At 31.7% G+C, this 17,523-nt stretch overlaps 1 protein-coding gene across 2 annotated transcripts in view; it reads right to left on the bottom strand.

Annotated features, from left to right (window-relative positions):
- The window catches only part of LOC126884057 (lipase member I-like), a 70,713-nt gene that overhangs the window by 5,605 nt on the left and 47,585 nt on the right, over positions 1 to 17,523 (bottom strand). For both annotated transcript variants that reach the window (XM_050649844.1, XM_050649845.1), the window contains exons 4-5: positions 14,928 to 15,122; positions 5,654 to 5,841 (exon numbers count right to left, since the gene is read on the bottom strand). In XM_050649844.1, coding sequence (XP_050505801.1) covers positions 5,654 to 5,841; positions 14,928 to 15,122 — 383 coding nt within the window. The remainder of the gene's footprint in view (positions 1 to 5,653; positions 5,842 to 14,927; positions 15,123 to 17,523) is intronic.

Genomic DNA, 17,523 nt, shown 5'->3' with positions numbered 1-17,523 from the left:
AATAACCTGTTAAGTATATTAATTTCGTTAAAATCATAATAATAGAAGTATAACTTCTTACATGCGTACAAAGTACACACACATTTTATTATTTTTCTTTATTTTCCATTCAATATTGTCATAATTTGAAACATTTACAAGAAAACCTTCACAACATTTATACTATGTTCTTCAAACTAACGTTAAGGTGCATTCTCACAGTTAAATTTTAGTTGATCAACTTTTATGGATCAAATAATATCGGTCAAGTTTTTTGTTCACACATTTCAAACAAAATTGATGAAAGCAGTTTTAATAAAACGGCGCCAAGTCTCATTATACGCAAAAGTATAAATATTATTATATTAGTAGTTTACTGATCCAGCAACTCAGGAAAATTATGTTAAGACGAAATAAAGAACATAAACAACGTCGTTTCTGGATACGAAATTGGATTAAAAGAAGAAATGAATGTGGTGTTTCAGCAGTATGTATTTTTTAAATAAGCTACAGTCATTTGAAATGTGGTGTTACAGAAGGATGCTTACAATAGTATGGACACAGCAGAAAACGAACACGGAAGTATTGCGAGAAATGGCCAAAAAATGTGAAATAATAAGCACACTAAAGATAAGAAAGTGACAATATCTGGGACACGTAATGAGGGGACAGCATTATGAAATGCTAAGACTGATAATACAAGGAAAGATAAAAGGCGGAAAGAGTATAGGAAGAAGGGGAGTATCATGGTTGAAGAATTTAAGGGACTGGTTTAAATGCTGTTCGATGGAACTTTTCAGAGCAGCGGTAAGTAGAGTAAAGATAGTGATGATGATATCCAACCTCCGATTAGGAGACGGCACTTAAAGAAGAAGAAGAAGAAGACATTATCATTTTATTACTATTTGGTGCAAATACATATGTTAACATAAAATTTTCACCTATTTTGGTTTATTTTTATAAATATTTATTTACTAATAATAAAATTGTTTTCTATTACTTTCAATTAGCGTGCGTATGAGTATGGGTCACAATATTGAGCCTTCATCTTAGATAGTGTCAAATACTGCCGACGCACTGTTGCCAAAAATTGGCGCTGATGTGGCCTCTTAACCGACTTTACTATAGAGCTTTTAAAAACAAAAGAAACTGCCAATTTTAGTTATTAACTTAGTTACAAAATTTTTCAATAAACGTCAATATATAGTCTGGGCAGATTTTCGGAGAATAGGCCATTTTTGGGAAAAGTTATTTACCAGCAATTTTGTTGCTGGAATCGAATCTTATGATTGTATATATTTATAATATAGGTATGCAAAGTCCGCAGATAGTGTGCTACTATTTTTATAAACAGAATGGCGCCTGAAAATCGTGTTTTTTCAAATGTTTGCTCTATAACTCGAAAGATTTTAACTTTATTCCAAAAACACTCAAACAAAAATTCATTGTAATTAAATTCTGCATAAAGACGTGCTTTTCCTGATTAACTCCGACGAAATTTTTTCCCGGAAAATGCCGGTTTTCCAACAAAATATTTAATTTTCAACTAAAATTTTAGATAAGTACCTAATTGTTTAGCAATAATTAAACAACTGGGTAATATAAAGGCTCTTTTTGTATAGATTATAATTCCAGAAGCCGATAGAAATTGAATGAACAATATAGCAACAATTGAATTGTTAAATAAAAAATTACGGTTGCTATAATAATCACAATAATTATGGTATATAAGAATAACTATGATTTTCGTATAAAAAAATTTTAATCAGATTAGATGTATCCGAGATGAAAATAATAAAATACTAATTCACGAAAAGGATGTCAAAAAGAGATGGAGAAAGTATTTTGACAGTTTATTAAACGAAGAATTTGACAGACAGCCTGTTGAGTTAACGGAGACAGTAAAAGCAATGATTACCAGAATAACAAACGAGGAAGTGGCTCAAGCGCTCCAAAAAAATAAAGAAAGGAAAAGCAGTCGTACCAGATGACATTCCTGGGGAAGTATGGGGAGCATTGGGAGAGACAGGAATAAGTTGGGTAGCAGGTCTATTTAATAGAATTATGGAAGTTGGACAAATGCCAGACGAATGGAGAAGCAGTATATTAGTACCTGTCTACAAAAACAAGGAAGACATACAACAATGGAACAATGTACAAACTACAAACTATAAAACTACTTAGCTACACCATGAAAATATGGGAGAGAGTAATTGATAGACGGATACGTGAAAAAACCGAAATATCCGATAATCAATTTGGCTTTATGCAGGGCAGATCAACAACAGATGCAATTTTCATTGTAAGGCAACTGATAGAAAAATACAGGACTAAAGAAACCAACGCTCATATGGTATTCATTGATCTTGAGAAAGCCTATGATAGAGTTTTTCGAGAGATTCTGTGGTGGGCACTCAATAAGAAAGGAGTCCCTGGCGAATATGTAAAGATTGTCAGAGATATGTATGAGGGAGCAACGACTAATGTTAGAACAGGTGTGGGAGAGACTGATAAATTTCAGGTGAAAGTAGGATTGCACCAAGACTCGGTGCTTAGTCCTTATTTATTCTCATTAGTTTTGGAACAAAAAACAGCAATACTACAGGGTAGCATTCCATGGTGCCTAATGCATGCTGATAATGTAGTGTTAATAGGAAATAGTGAAAGAGACTTATAACAAAAACTGGAACAGTGGAGACAAGCTCTGGAGGAAAAAGTTTTAAAACTTATTAGGACAAAAACAGAGTATTTGGAATGTTCATTTAAAGATGGAGTTACTACAAATAAAATGGTATCTTTGGATGGTGAAATGATCGTGAAAATCAATAGTTTTAAGTACCTAGGATCGGTATTACAAAGTAATGGAGAAGTAGATAGAGATGCATGCAGTAGAATTAGGGCTGGATGGATGAAGTGGAAATAAGCGAGTGGTGTGTTGTGTGACAGAAAAATTCCAATGAAGCTGAAGGGAAAATTCTATAAAACAGCCATAAGACCGGCTATGATGTACGGAACTGAATGTTGGGCAGTGAAAAAGAAAGAGGAAAAACGAATGCATGTGACGGAAATGAGAATGCTTAGATGGATGAGTGGAGTGACAAAGAAAGATAAAATTAGAAATAAGTATATTAGGGGAAGACTAGGTGTGGCACCAATTGATGCCAAAATGATAGAGCATAGGTTAAGATGGTTTGGTCATGTTCAACGTCGAGACGTTAATCACCCAATACGAAGAATAGCTGAAGTGCAGATTCCTGGAAGGAGTAGGAGAGGAAGACCAAAGAAGACCTGGGGGAGACGATAAGGCAGGACATGTTGGTAAAGGGGATTAACATTGATATGACCCAAGGTAGAATTATTGTGTGGAGAAATGCAATTAGGGAAGCCGACCCCGCATAGGGATAAGGCAAAGAGAATGATGATGATATGATTTTCGTATAAAAAACACTGTACCTATCTAATGTACTTTACATAATTGAAATTAGACTATTTAAGCGGCTTCGGGAATATTTTAAAATTATAAACAATTTTTTGGCTTATAAACAAATAAAATATCTCGTAAAATATTAAATTGAATTAAATCATGAAAACGGCATTGGAAAAAAAGCGGCAGGTCGCTTCTTTTCCAAAAAACACGTTCGTTTAATTATGATAAGTGGTTCCTTAGATACAACCAGTCAAAGTTGACCGGCATTTACGGCAAAGATATAAACAATAGGATCATAATTTTCGAATCATCACCTTTTTATTTCGTTCCTATTTCTCCACACCTATTTTTAAATCTTTAAAACGTTTATAACATATATTATTATAATAAAAACTATCGATATTACGAGTGAAAATTGCCAAAAATAGCACAAATTTCAAACAAAAATTAGATTGGAGAAAATGTAATCTCAAAGTTCAAAATCGGTATACGTTAAAAAAATGCGTTTTCTCGGCTTCCTATGGAGCAATTTTCTTCATTATTTTTTTGCTCACAAGTAACTCGAGTAGAGCCATCTAACTAACGCATTATTAAATGTTAAACTTGCTTTTGTTTTGTTATAATAGATTAATTTATTTATAAGAAAAGAAAACTACATACTTTTTTCAGTTGTAGACTTTTTTTTAGATAAACTTACTACAAGTGTACCTTTTAACGTTAAAAATACAAATATTCTCATTTAAAAGCTGTATAATTATTTAAACAATCTTTAATTAAACAAATTAAAAACTTTTGTTATAATAAATAAATAAATTTATTATAACAAAACAAAAGCAAGTTTGACATTTAATAATACGTTAGTTAGATGGCTCTACTCGAGTTACTTGTGAACAAAAAAAGAATGAAGAAAATTGCTCCATGGGAAGCCGAGAAAATGCATTTTTTTTAACGTATACCGATTTTGAACTTTGAGATTACATTTTCTCCAACCTAATTTTTTTTGGAATTTTGCTATTTTTGGCAATTTTCACTAGTAATATCGATAGTTTTTATTATAATAATATATGTTATAAGTACTTTAAAGATATGAAAATTGGTGTCGACAAAGAGGACAGAAACAAGAAGGTGATGATTTGAAAATTATAATCTTATTGTTTATGTCTTTGCCGTAAATGCCGGTCAACTTTGACCGGTTGTACCTGAGGAACCACTTACCAAAATTAAAGGTTTTTTCTTTTAGAAGAAGCGTACTGCCGCTTTTTTTCCAGTACCGTTTTCATGATTTAATTTAATTTAATATTTCCCGAGATATTCTATTTGTTTATAAGCCAAAAAATTGTTTATAATTTTAAAATATTTCTGAGGCCGCTTAAATAGTCCAATTTCAATTCTGTAAAGTATATTAGATAGGTACAGTGTCTTTTTTTACAAAAATCATAGTTATTCTTATGTATAATAATTATTGTGGTTATTATAGCGACCGTAAATTTTTAATTTACAATTCAATTGTTGCTAAATTGTTCATTCAGTTTCTATCGGGTTCTGGAATTATAATCTGTACGAAAAGGGCTTTTATATTATGAAGTTATTTATTTATTGATAAACAATTACTTATCTAAAGTTTTAGTTGAAAATTAAAGATTTTGTTGGAAAAATCCGCATTTTTCGGGAACAATTTTCGTCCAAGTAAATCGAAAAAAAAACGACTCGATGCAGAATTTAATTGCGGTGAGTTTTTATTTGGATGTTTTTGGTGTAAAGTTAAAATCTTTGAAGTTATAGAGCAAAAATTGAAAAAAAAACGATTTTCGGGCGCCATTTTGTTTATAAAAAAGTAGCACACTATCTGCGGACTTTGCATACCTATATTATTAATATACATTATCATAAGATTCGATTCCAGCAATAAATTTGCTGGTAAATAACATTTCCTCGTATTTTGCTAATTAGCCCAGAGTACTATTAGTTTTATGAATTAATGTCAAAATCACAGCACTTCTATTTTAACTGAATTACTTCAAAACTATTTGGTACCTACTGAGAAGTTTTATTTATTTAACTTAGAATCTTGGTTAACGTCGATAAAATACAAAGTGTCACATATGGTTGAACTCGTATAGAAGTAAGAAGGCCAATAATAATAAAACAATAAAACAGAGTGTTTTATTTAAAAAACGAAAGTGATTTACGATATCATAAAAATGGTAAATCTGGCAATATTCCAAACACTGCAATTATAAAAATTACCTGCCAATCTTGGGAACACCCAGGTTGAGGAGGACCACCTCCATTTGGATAAAAGTCGACATGCCCTATTGGACTCTTAATGCCCAAGAATCCCCCACAAGTATGTATAATGTCTACAAATTCTGCATCATAGATATTAAGATGATCATCAGGTACTATTGTGAAAGAAGGGAGAGCCGGATCTAATCCTAGAAAATGATAGAATATAAACAGATTTAATAGTAATAGTCTTATTTACTAATTAATTTTGCGAAACATATATTTTTTCTTTTCCAAACAGCTTATTTTTTTTAGCTAATATTATACAATCGGTTCGCTTGTACAACCAAAATAAGTTAAGGCTTCTACATAATTGTATTAGTCCAGAAAGCCACTGCGCATCCGCTAGGAAAAATATTCTAATTCGCATTTTTGTACAATCTTACTCAAACAGAACCCCTTTTAACAAATTTGCATGTTCCAGGACCAAAAGTTGGTCAAAAATTTTTTAAACGTTTTTTTTTTGTTTTTTTCCTTAATTTTTTTTTGCATGGAACAAATTTTTTTAGATTTTTTGGATCATTCCAAACAGAAAAGATCTTTAGTGACTTTTCTCTAAAGTTGATAGTTTTTGACATATAAGCAATTAAAAATTGAAAAATTGCGAAATCGGTCATTTTTAACCCTCAAAAACTATGTGAATAACTGAAAATTTGAATGTTGCCAAGGTAGGTAGATATTCTTTAAACATCGATTGATGAAATCCCGAAGAGTTTTTTGCAATACAATATTCAAAACTCCTTTGTTTTTTAATTGCTAATCAAGCGTGCGCCACACTATTTTCCACGGTTGCATGTGTATGCAGTATGGTGCAAATGAAAGGGATAAATTCGTTATTTCGTAAACCGGCGACTTTAAGGAAAAATCCCGAAACATGTCGATTTTTATTTTTAAGTTATGATATTGTGGCATATATGGTATACTAGTGACGTCATCCATCTGGGCGTGATGACGTAATCGATGATTTTTTTTAAATAAGAATAGGGGTCGTATGCTAGCTCATTTGAAAGGTTCTTCAATTCTCTATTCAGTAATATAATCATTTACATAATTATTTATACAGGGTGTCCAATAATTTAATTTTTTTGTCAATTTGCCAAATGATTTAATTTAATAAAAATTTTTTGGACACCCTGTATAAATAATTATGTACATGTTTATATTACTGAATAGAAAATTAAAGAACCTTTCAAATGAGCCAGCACACGACCCGTATTCTCATTTAAAAAAATCATCGATTACGTCATCATGCCCAGATGGATGACGTCACTAGTAAGTATACTATATATGCCACAATATCATAACTTAAAAATAAAAATCGAACTGTTTCGGGTTTTTTCCTTAAAGTCGCCGGTTTACGAAATAACGAATTTATTCCTTTCATTTGCACCATACTGTATACACATGCAACAGTGGAAAATAGTGTCGCGCACGCTTGATTGGCAATTAAAAAACAAAGGGGTTTTTGATATTATATTGCAAAAAACTCTTCGGGATTTCATCAATCGATGTTTAAAGAATATCTACCTACCTTGGCAACATTCAAATTTTCAGTTTTTCACATAGTTTTTAAGGGTTAAAAATGGCCGATTTCGCAATTTTTCAATTTTTAATCGCTTATATGTCAAAAACTGTCAACTTTAGAGAAAAGTCACTAAAGACATTTTCGGTTTGGAATGATCCAAAAAACCCAAAAAAAATTGTTCCATGCAAAAAAAATAATTTTAGGAAAAAAACAAAAAAAAAACGTTTAAAAAATTTTTGACCAACTTTTGGTCCTGGCAACATGCAAATTTGTAAAAAAGGGGTCCTTTTTGAGTAAGATTGTGCAAAAAATCCGAATTAAATTATTTTTCCTAGCGGATGCGCAGTCGCTTTCTGGACTATATACGGTTGCGTACAATGTTGATACTATTAATTTTAAAATATTGTAAGTGTCCTTCCATTCTCAGATTATTCTTTCAGTCAGTCGGTAAATTAGTAGTTTTTAAGTTTTTCGTCAATATTTCTAAAACTATGCGGTTTAGTGAACAATATTCTACACAACAATGTTCTAGATTACATTTGAAATGAAAAATGTCCTATGCATAATTGTTCTAAAATTAACGGTTCCGGAGTTACGGAGGGGGCAAAGTGGAGGTTTTCCATATTTTTTATATTTATTGGGGAAATTATAATATTATTACTGAGGAAACTAATTTTTTTAACAAGATTGTGTTTTCTAAATAAAATTTGCTATTTCAATGGCCGGTGGTATGTTACTGATAAGCCCTTGTAGGAACGTCAACCTCACCACCTTCAAAAGGCTCCTACATGCCTAGGCCATATAAATCTCTGGTACGGAGAAACCCACTCTGAGCTTTCTATGGACAATGTCGCATAAATATCTTTCTAACAGTAAATTTTCGTTTCAAATTTAATGTAAAACATTTTTGTACAGAATATTGTTCATGCTAAATCGCTTAGGTTTAGAAACATTGCCGAAAAACGTAAAAAACTACTAATTTACCGTTTTCTCCCCTTCCCTCCTCCCAAACCCGACGCTCAAAATGGTGTAACTTTTTACTGAACAATATGTGAACTATATAGAACAATTTGGTGTTCGAGGAAAACTGATATTTTGTTATTTTGTTAGGCCTTTTTTTGGATTAATTATATATAGTGTAGGAAACAAAGGTTGAACCTTGCAAAATGGACACAAGTCCGGTTTTATTTTTTTTCTGGTTTATCAAGGGGTGCTTATTATAAGACTAACTTTTTCTGAAAAAATTTCGCCCCGGAACCTCCCTTTTCACCCCTTTAAAGGGGGTAATTTGTGGTTTTTGCGGAACGTAGCCTTTCCTGTACCTTTTACAAAAAATTTCTTTTATAGAAATATGAACAGGACTATATTTTCTACGATTTATTTCCGACAGCATCTCTCTGTCATCCACTGTTTAGCGGGGGTGGCGCCCTAAAGTTGACAAGTTTTTAAAAAAGATGTTTTAAAAAAATATATATTTTTCCCTAACTGTAACGGTAATTAAGAAGAAATCCTGCGGTAATTATTCACAAATAATTGACTGATTTTTTGGTGTAGGTTTCACTTAAGGGTAATTGCCCTTTTTTTAATTACAGGGTGTTACATTTTAAAAAACCTCTTTTTATACCATCTGAACCGTTTATGCTAGAGTAAAAAGACTTTCAGCAATTACCCATTTACTGGTGCTATTTACAAATTTGTATAATGCACCCCCATTTTTTCCCCGGAACCACCCAAAAAAAAGAAGGATTAATAAATAAATTGATTTTCTTGGAATCCTTCACACACAATGCCCTTTATTAATATGCTTCATATATCGTTTTGTGCACGTTATTATTACCCACTCATGGACACCAAAAGCGATTTCCTAGAGCAACCCCTGTAGCAAAAAAAAAATAAATAAAATGGTGGGTTGAAATTTTTTTTTGTTTTTTGCTTTTTGATTCATATGAGCATATGCTTCATCAATAGTGCTTTTCAAAAATATATATGGTTATTGCAACATCTCTGCGGAAACCACCCCTATCCTTGAAAATATACTGCAGAAACTACCCCTATCCCTTGGCGAGCATGTTTTTACGATTTTCTCATTACCTATGTATTCTTTTTAAACAAAACTTATACAAGGTTAAAGACCACTATTTACTCTAAAAATTATGTCCCATTCATTTTTTTCGTATAAGCAACCGTTACGGCACAGTGGCGCCGTAAACCTCATATATGCTTTGGCGGGCTCCAGTTTTTGTTTTTTTTTCGTCATCTGTTCGTTTTATTGATAAAGTACTTATGTAAAATAAAACAACACAGTGTAAACTACAAATTATGACTTATGCACATTTTACATTCTTTGCTCCCCAAAGCCACAATGGTGGCCCAAATTAAATTTTTGCATATTTTCGCCACCTATACGCATTTTATTTCATTAATGCTACCTTAATAGCACAATATTTACCCTTAGGTGGTCGCTAAGCAGTGGCAGATCCAGGGAGGGGTGATGGGGGTGATCACCTCCCCCCTCTCAAATCAAGTGATTTTATATTCAAAGATTATAAAAATATTCATTTATTTTTATAGAAATTTAACCAATTGGCACCCCCCTCTTAACGATGCTGGATCCGCCACTGTCGCTAGAGCATAAAAAGTCATTCTTATAAAAATAATATTAATACAATATAAGTATTTCTATAAAAATAAATGAATATTTTTATAATCTTCAAATATAATATCACTTGGTTTGAGAGGGGTGGGAGTGATCGCCCCCATCACCCCTCCCTGGATCCGTCACTGCTTAGCGACCACTTAGGGGTGAATATTGTGCTATTAAGGTAGCATTAACGCAATAAAATGCGTGTAGGTGGCGAAAATATGAAAAAATTTATTTTGGGCCACCACTGTGGCTTTGGGGAGCAAAGAATGTAAAATGTGCATAGGTCATGATTTATAGGTTACACTGTGTTGTTTTATTTTACATAAGTACTTTATCAATAAAACGAACAGATGACGAAAAAAAAAAACAAAACTGGAGCCCGCCAAAGCATATATGAGGTTTACGGCGCCACTGTGCCGTAACGGTTGCTTATACGAAAAAAAATGAATGGGACCTAATTTTTAGAGTAAATAGTGGTCTTTAACCTTGTATAAGTTTTGTTTAAAAAAAATGAACAGGTAATGAGAAAATCGTAAAAACATGCTCGCCAAGGTATAGGGGTAGTTTCTGCAGTATATTTTCAAGGATAGGGTTGGTTTCCGCAGGGATGTTGCAATAACCATATATATTTACGAAAAGCACTATTGATGAAGCATATGCCCATATAGATCAAAAAGCAAAAAACAAAAGAAAATTTCAACCCACCATTTTTTTTTTTTTTTTTGGCTACAGGGGTTGCACTAGGAAATCGCTTTTAGTGTCCATGCATGGGTAATAATAACGTGCACAAAATGATATATGAAGCATATTAATGAAGGGCATTGAGTGTGAAGGATTCCAAGAAAATCACTTTATTTATTAATTCTTCTTTTTTTTTGAGGTGGTTTCGGGGAATAATGGGGTGCGTTATACAAATTTGTAAATAACACCAGTACATGGGTAATCGCTGAAAGTCTTATTACTCTAGCATAAACGGTTCAGATGGTATAAAAAGGGGTTTTTTAAAATGTAACACCCTGTAATTAAAAAAAGGGCAATTACCCTTCAGTGAAACCTATACCAAAAAATCAATTATTAATTTGTGAATAATTTCCGCAGAATTTCTTTTTAATTTCCGTTACAGTTAGGGAAAAATATATATTTTTTTTAAAAACATCTTTTTTAAAAACTTGTCAACTTTGGGGCGCCACCCTTGCTAAACGGCGGATGTTAGAGAGATGCTGTTGGAAATAAATCGTAGAAAATATAGTCCTCTTCATATTTCTATAAAAGAAATTGTTTATAAAAGGTACAGGAAGGGCTACGTTCCGCAAAAACCACAAATTACCCCCTTTAAAGGGGTGAAAAGGAGGGTTCCGGGGCGAAATTTTTTCAGAAAAAGTTAGTCTTATAATAAGCACCCCTTGATATGCCAGAAAAAAAATAAAACCAGACTTGTGTCCATTTTGCAAGGTTCAACCTCTGTTTCCTACACTAATACCTCCATAACTTCTAAACCGTTCATTTTAGAAGGATTATGCGTAGGACCTTTTTTGTTTAAAATTCAACGTTGAACATTTTTGGATAGAACATTGTTCACAATAAACCGCAAATTTTTAGAAATATTGACGAATAACGTAAAAAACCACTAATTTGCAGACTTCTCCCCCACCTGAACCCCAAACCCGACGCTCAAAATGGTGTAATTTTTTGCTGAACAATATGTGGACCATAGTGTGGAAGGATAACTTTCACTTTGGATGTCTGGGTTTGGGTCTAGTTATACCATACTATATACCAAACAAGCTTCTGGACTTCGTAAGTCCTAGGATTTCATCCAACGTGATATTCGATATTTTTTTAACCCTTCGTATAACTTTGCGTCAACTAATATACAATTTCACTAATGTTGGGTTATCTTTGCCAAACTTCCGGTAGTAACTTTTTAAACGGAATTGACATCAACTTAAATTTTATAAATATTTGAGGTCGACTTTCCAATATTTATAAGTGATGTATTTTCACACAAATAGTACATGTACTATTCCTGTGAATATAATGTCTTTCACTACCGGTTACTTTTTAACGGAAAGTCATATAAAACCGGAAGTACATATCTGTTCTCGTCTTACTAAGGATCGTTCAATAATACTCCGGTTGCAACTCTTGAACCGGAAGCCTGAGGTGAAATGTCCCACCTTTATACATAGTATCATTTTTATAGCCCTTTGAAATGTGGTGTTACAGAGGGATGCTTAGAATAGTATGGACACAGAAGATAACTAACACGGAAGTATTGCGAAATGGGCAAAGAACTCGAAGATACAAACGCAGTAAAAATAAGAAAGTTAAAATACTGGGACACGTAATGAGGGGACAGCGATATGAACTGCTAACACTGATCATACAGGGAAAGATAAGCGTTGGAAGGAGTATAGGAAGAAGGAGAATGTCCTGGTAGAAAGAATTTAAGGGACTGGTTTAAATGCAGTTGTATATAACTCTTTAAGTAGCGGTAGATAGAGTAAATATAGTGATAATATCCAAACTTCAATTGGGAGACGGCACTTAAAGAAGAATAAGAGTATTGTTACACGACTTGACTGTTCTATGATCTAGTTTATGTTCTTTTTGGCAATAATATTTAATTTTAGTTGACTTTATTTATTTTTAATAACTTACATCTAAACAAATGAAAAACGCTGAAGTTATATCCTTCCTTTTACAAACTACGATATCTACTTTATTTATTACAGTAGATCTAATAATTTATCGAATTATTACAAATTCAAAATATACCGCGCCCGTTACATATCAAACTACACCGACGTTTTTAAATTCACAACTCCAACTCTAATTCCAAAAATGTCTATTTATATAGTTATGTACAATTAGTCTACTGATTTCCAGAAAAATCGAAAGGTAAATATTATTTAAAGAACAATAAAAAAAAGGTTTGTCGATGGCCTTCTAGAAACGCCGATTGTAAACAAAACAAGTTTCTTTTTGTCTCGCCTACAGAAAGGGTCAGACAGTTCGACGGTAGAAGCTTCCGGAATTGGCAGGATTGGCTTGGGACCGTGACAGTATCATTTCCAGGTTATAAGCTCTTTTTCGACAACTCATTTCTAATTCTATCTGTTCTAATAACAGAGGAATTGTGTTTACGGACGGACAGACAGACATGGATAATTTAAGGATTTTACATTTTAATGTTGTAAAATGGGTGAACCCAATATGCGTTGAAAAAGCTTCGTATTTTACAGAGAATTTTCTCATTGTAATTGTATTGCTGAGTGTAGATACATAGGAAAGTTATTAAGAAACTCTGAGATAATTCCTATTTATTTATTTATTCTCTTGAACTAATTAATAGAATTATTATATTAATCTATAGTTGTATAATTGAAGACATAAGTGGATAAAGGTCATATGTCACAAAATAATGTTTTTGAGTAATGAGCATTTTAGTGTCTTTTGTTCCAAGTTAGCTATTTATTTTATAAATTTGCATAGATACACTTTTTTAAACAGGTATTTGAAGGTACTTTTTTCGCACTTTAAATTGAATTTAAAAAAAGTTACTTTAAGCAGGTTACTTTAAAAGAATCCAAGGGGGGTCAATGGGTTCAATTGCCCCCTCCTTGAGACTTCACCTGGTGTCGCATTTTTCTTAAGAAAGAGATAATTACGATTGAAAATAAATAGTAAGTTTTGTGTCCTGTTGACAACTGAATAACGGAATGAAACATAAAACAGAATTCATTCTCTAAAGTACGTGTTCTCGGTCTTACTGTATGGTGTCGTGTCTTGGACTGTGAATAAAATCGATCTACTTACCTAAATCGCCTTGAGGCTTTCGAAATGTGGTTCTATAGAAGAATTTTAAATGTATCTTGGGTGAAGAAGATTCGAAACTCCATAATACTAGAACGTCTCAGCAAGACTACTGAGATTATAGATGGCATCAATAAGAGAACAGTGGAGTATTTTGGACATGTAATGAGAAGTTTCAAATATAGGTTGCTACAAAATATTATGCAAGTGAAAATAGAAGGCAAACGCAGTCCAGGACGAAAAAGCACTTCATGGTTGATTTAGGGTGGCAGTGAATAAAATTAAGATAGATATGATAGTAACCAACGTTCTGAAAGGACATGGTACATGAAGAAAAATAAAGTAACAGCCCATACCGAAAAAGAATCCTGCGTACGCGAGTGACGAGAAAATTTTTATTTCATTGCCCCCTCCTTGCAAGGTTGCTGGATCCGCCGTTGATTTTAAGCCTAATATTTTAAATTTTGTGGACATATTACCTTTATCCACATAGTAAAAATAATTAAAACATTTTAGGGTTAAGTGGATAAAAGAGTTAAATTTCAAAAATGGGCCTTTATTTTCAAAAAAAATTGCGATAGAAACTGTAAAATTAATAAAAATATATTTTTTAGTAGGTTCTTCATTTCTTTTTGGGATTTTTTTTTATTTTCCTCTATCGCGTTTTCACAAAACCATCTATACTCTTCGGGAATAAATTTTATTCGGTCTTTAAATTTCCCAGTTTTTCCAAACTCAAACTAACAGTTTTATTTTCCAGTCTTCTTGGTCTTTATTAAGTTGTGGTCAGATGTGCTGTCCTTTTTTTTCTTAAATCTACTTGCTGAAATGTCATGTAGTCATTAAGGTATATGTATAATATGTCTTATAGAGATAGAAGCCAAATTCGTCCACTCTTATCCGTCCATTCTTATATCTTCAAAGTAGTATAAAAAATTCTCCATATTTAAACATTTCACATGGATAAAGGTATTATGTCCAAATGCGATCTTGGACGTAATATCTTTATCCACTAGAATTCGAAAATCTAGTGGGATATATTGCTTTAATACCTTCCTGTTATTTTTATTTAGCTAAAAATAGGTTATTTTAAAATTTTAAAAGGTAAAACAACATATTAGAAGAACAAAAACCTAATAAAGCAATTTTCTCAAAAAATGTGACATATGACCTTTATCCACTTATGTCTTCAATTGTTGTATATGGTCTATAATTTTAATAAGTGATACGTTAAATATATCAATACATACCTGTTATTCTAGAAAGTTTTCCCCGATTAATAAGACGTGCTGTGAAAGCAGAAAGATGTGCACCAAGACTGTGGCCTATAAGGTGAATATTGTGAATGTGCACTCCAATCTTTTCAATTAAATCATTAATAAAATCTGAGTAGAATAATGCCATGACTCTAACACCAGCTGCAGGAATCGGGTAGGTTACTATTTCTGGAATAAATAAATTAAAATGAGCAAAGACCATTGTTGCTAATAGGCTATGATTATGTAAAAAAAAGGAGTGCGAAAAGAAACTACAACGTTACAGACATTTTATTGTCATATGTTCAATGAATTCATGAGGAAACCGCGGAAAACTTCTATTTAAAATGGTGCGTTTTTGAGAAAGGTGAATCAGTCCCTATGCACTAGGGTGAATATAGATGAATTATATGCACTTTTCGTACAGATACATCTACAGAAGAGTTGTTCAAAGTTAAATTGCCTATCCAAATATCAGTTTCTACACTAAAAATAATTTTTTGTTACAGAGATATATATATATATATATATATATATATATATATATATATATATATATATATATATATATTCAAAAAACGAAGCAAAAATACACGAAAAATCCCCCATAACCAAAAATATAACCCATACATTTTTCTTTCAAATGAGGTATACGTATTGCTTTGCAGAAAAGAAAATATCTATCTCCTTCAGATACAAGATATACAAACAAGTTCACCACTCGCATCATTTCTTTGACATTTTTTTGTAAACATTGTATTATAGCTTTTTGCTACGCTGTTTAAGGTATATGTAATGTGTTTAGGTATACGTACATTTAATAGAAAGAAAAATCAATTAGGTATCTATAAAATGGTATCATAGTAGATTCTAGGACCAATTTTAAGGAAGATATGGTTTTTCAAAGTTTTCTACACTTACCGATTTTTGCTATTATAGTCGGTTCGCTAAACTCAAACACAACATGCTACCTAGTGATTTTAGTAAGTAATTTTGCCAATTCTGTAAAATTTACAAAAAAAGAATTACTAATAGTTAATAATTACTAAATAGTTAGTAATTTTGCCAATTTTAGCAAAATTGGCCAAAAACAAAAAAATTCCATACTAAAATCACCAGCCAGTTGTGTCTAATTTTATCGAACCGACTATACCTACGTTTTTTTAAGCTTCCCGTTTTAACTTCGTTCCTTGTACATTTACGTGTATGTATACACTGCAAAATAAGAAAAAAAGCTTATTTTCTGTAGTTTAAAATGGTGTATCCTTAATAAAAAAATAGTTTTTATTAAGTTTAAAATTAAATAATTAAATATAAATATTATACAGTCCCTGGCCATATTATTATGACCACCTATGAATTTTTATAAAAATCAACTATTTCACTAAATACATTTCATTTAAAAATTATTTTTAAATTTAATATTGTTATGTAATGTTAATATTATACATTAACTATAATGTATTTAACAATAAACAACAATAAAATATTGGAAAATATTACATATTTATATATTTTTTAATGTTTTGTTGAATTCCTGACCTTAATCGCATACAAAATATTTGGGAGCTTTTAAAACCAGACATTTCTACTGAAAAGGTCACAAACAAAAATTGTTTTTATTGAAGAACTAATATATCATTGGACATTGGAACCACAATGACAAATTGAAGCAAACTGAATTTAACTGCATTCGAAGTATGCCAGACAGTCTTGTACGATCATTCATATCGAGTACACGTATAATTACAGGCGCTTAAGTAGTGATTAAGACAAGTTTTTTGTGACAATTAATAATAAACTAATTTCATACCGGGCTAAATTAATAAAAACCCAGTGTCACAGATTAACCCAACACAGATGCGAAACCTTGGCGATAACTCTGGTACCGAGTTTTGGTAAACTCCTCCCACTTTGAGTTACCAAAAGGGTAGTCGCTTAGTACCTCGCTTAGTATGTAGGCTTAAGCTTATTGTCAGTTCCTGAATAACCTCGACAGTACATGCGCTTATTGTAGTGTTAAATTGACCGGCTGATTATTGGGAATTTTTTCTATTTATCAAGTGTGTTTAAATAGTTTTGTTATATTTTTAAAATTGGTTGGATATACGTGTATTTGTGAAGGGTGTTCATCTAAAACGGGTCAAGAAATATCATTTTTTAGATTTCCAAAGGATGAAGTAAGGTATGTAGTGTCATTAATAAATTGATTTACTTTCTAAATACTGATTAAGCGGCATATTAATTATATTAATCTCGAAACTTACATAAAATGGTTACTCAAGCTATGTGTGTTAGAAATAGTTCCAATATTATTTTTTCAAGAAATATTTTGATATGTATGAAAAAAATCCTGTCTTGAAAACAGTAAATTTTAGTTACTAGTAAGAATGAATAACGCCCTGTTATTGAAGATAGTCAAAATAATCTTAAAAAATAAAAGAGATATTAACAAGATATTAAATTTTTATTTAAAAACATGTTATAGGAGTGAGCTATGGTTAAAAGCTACTAAAAGACAAGATTTGTTAGAGGAGGATTTAACTAGATAGAGAATTTGTGAAAAGCATTTTGAAAATAAATTTTTATG

Source organism: Diabrotica virgifera, chromosome 4 (genome assembly GCF_917563875.1).
Source record: "Diabrotica virgifera virgifera chromosome 4, PGI_DIABVI_V3a".
Lineage (NCBI taxonomy): Eukaryota > Metazoa > Arthropoda > Insecta > Coleoptera > Chrysomelidae > Diabrotica > Diabrotica virgifera.
The sequence above is the reverse complement of the archived record's forward strand: the minus strand, read 5'-3'. Positions and strand labels throughout refer to the sequence as shown.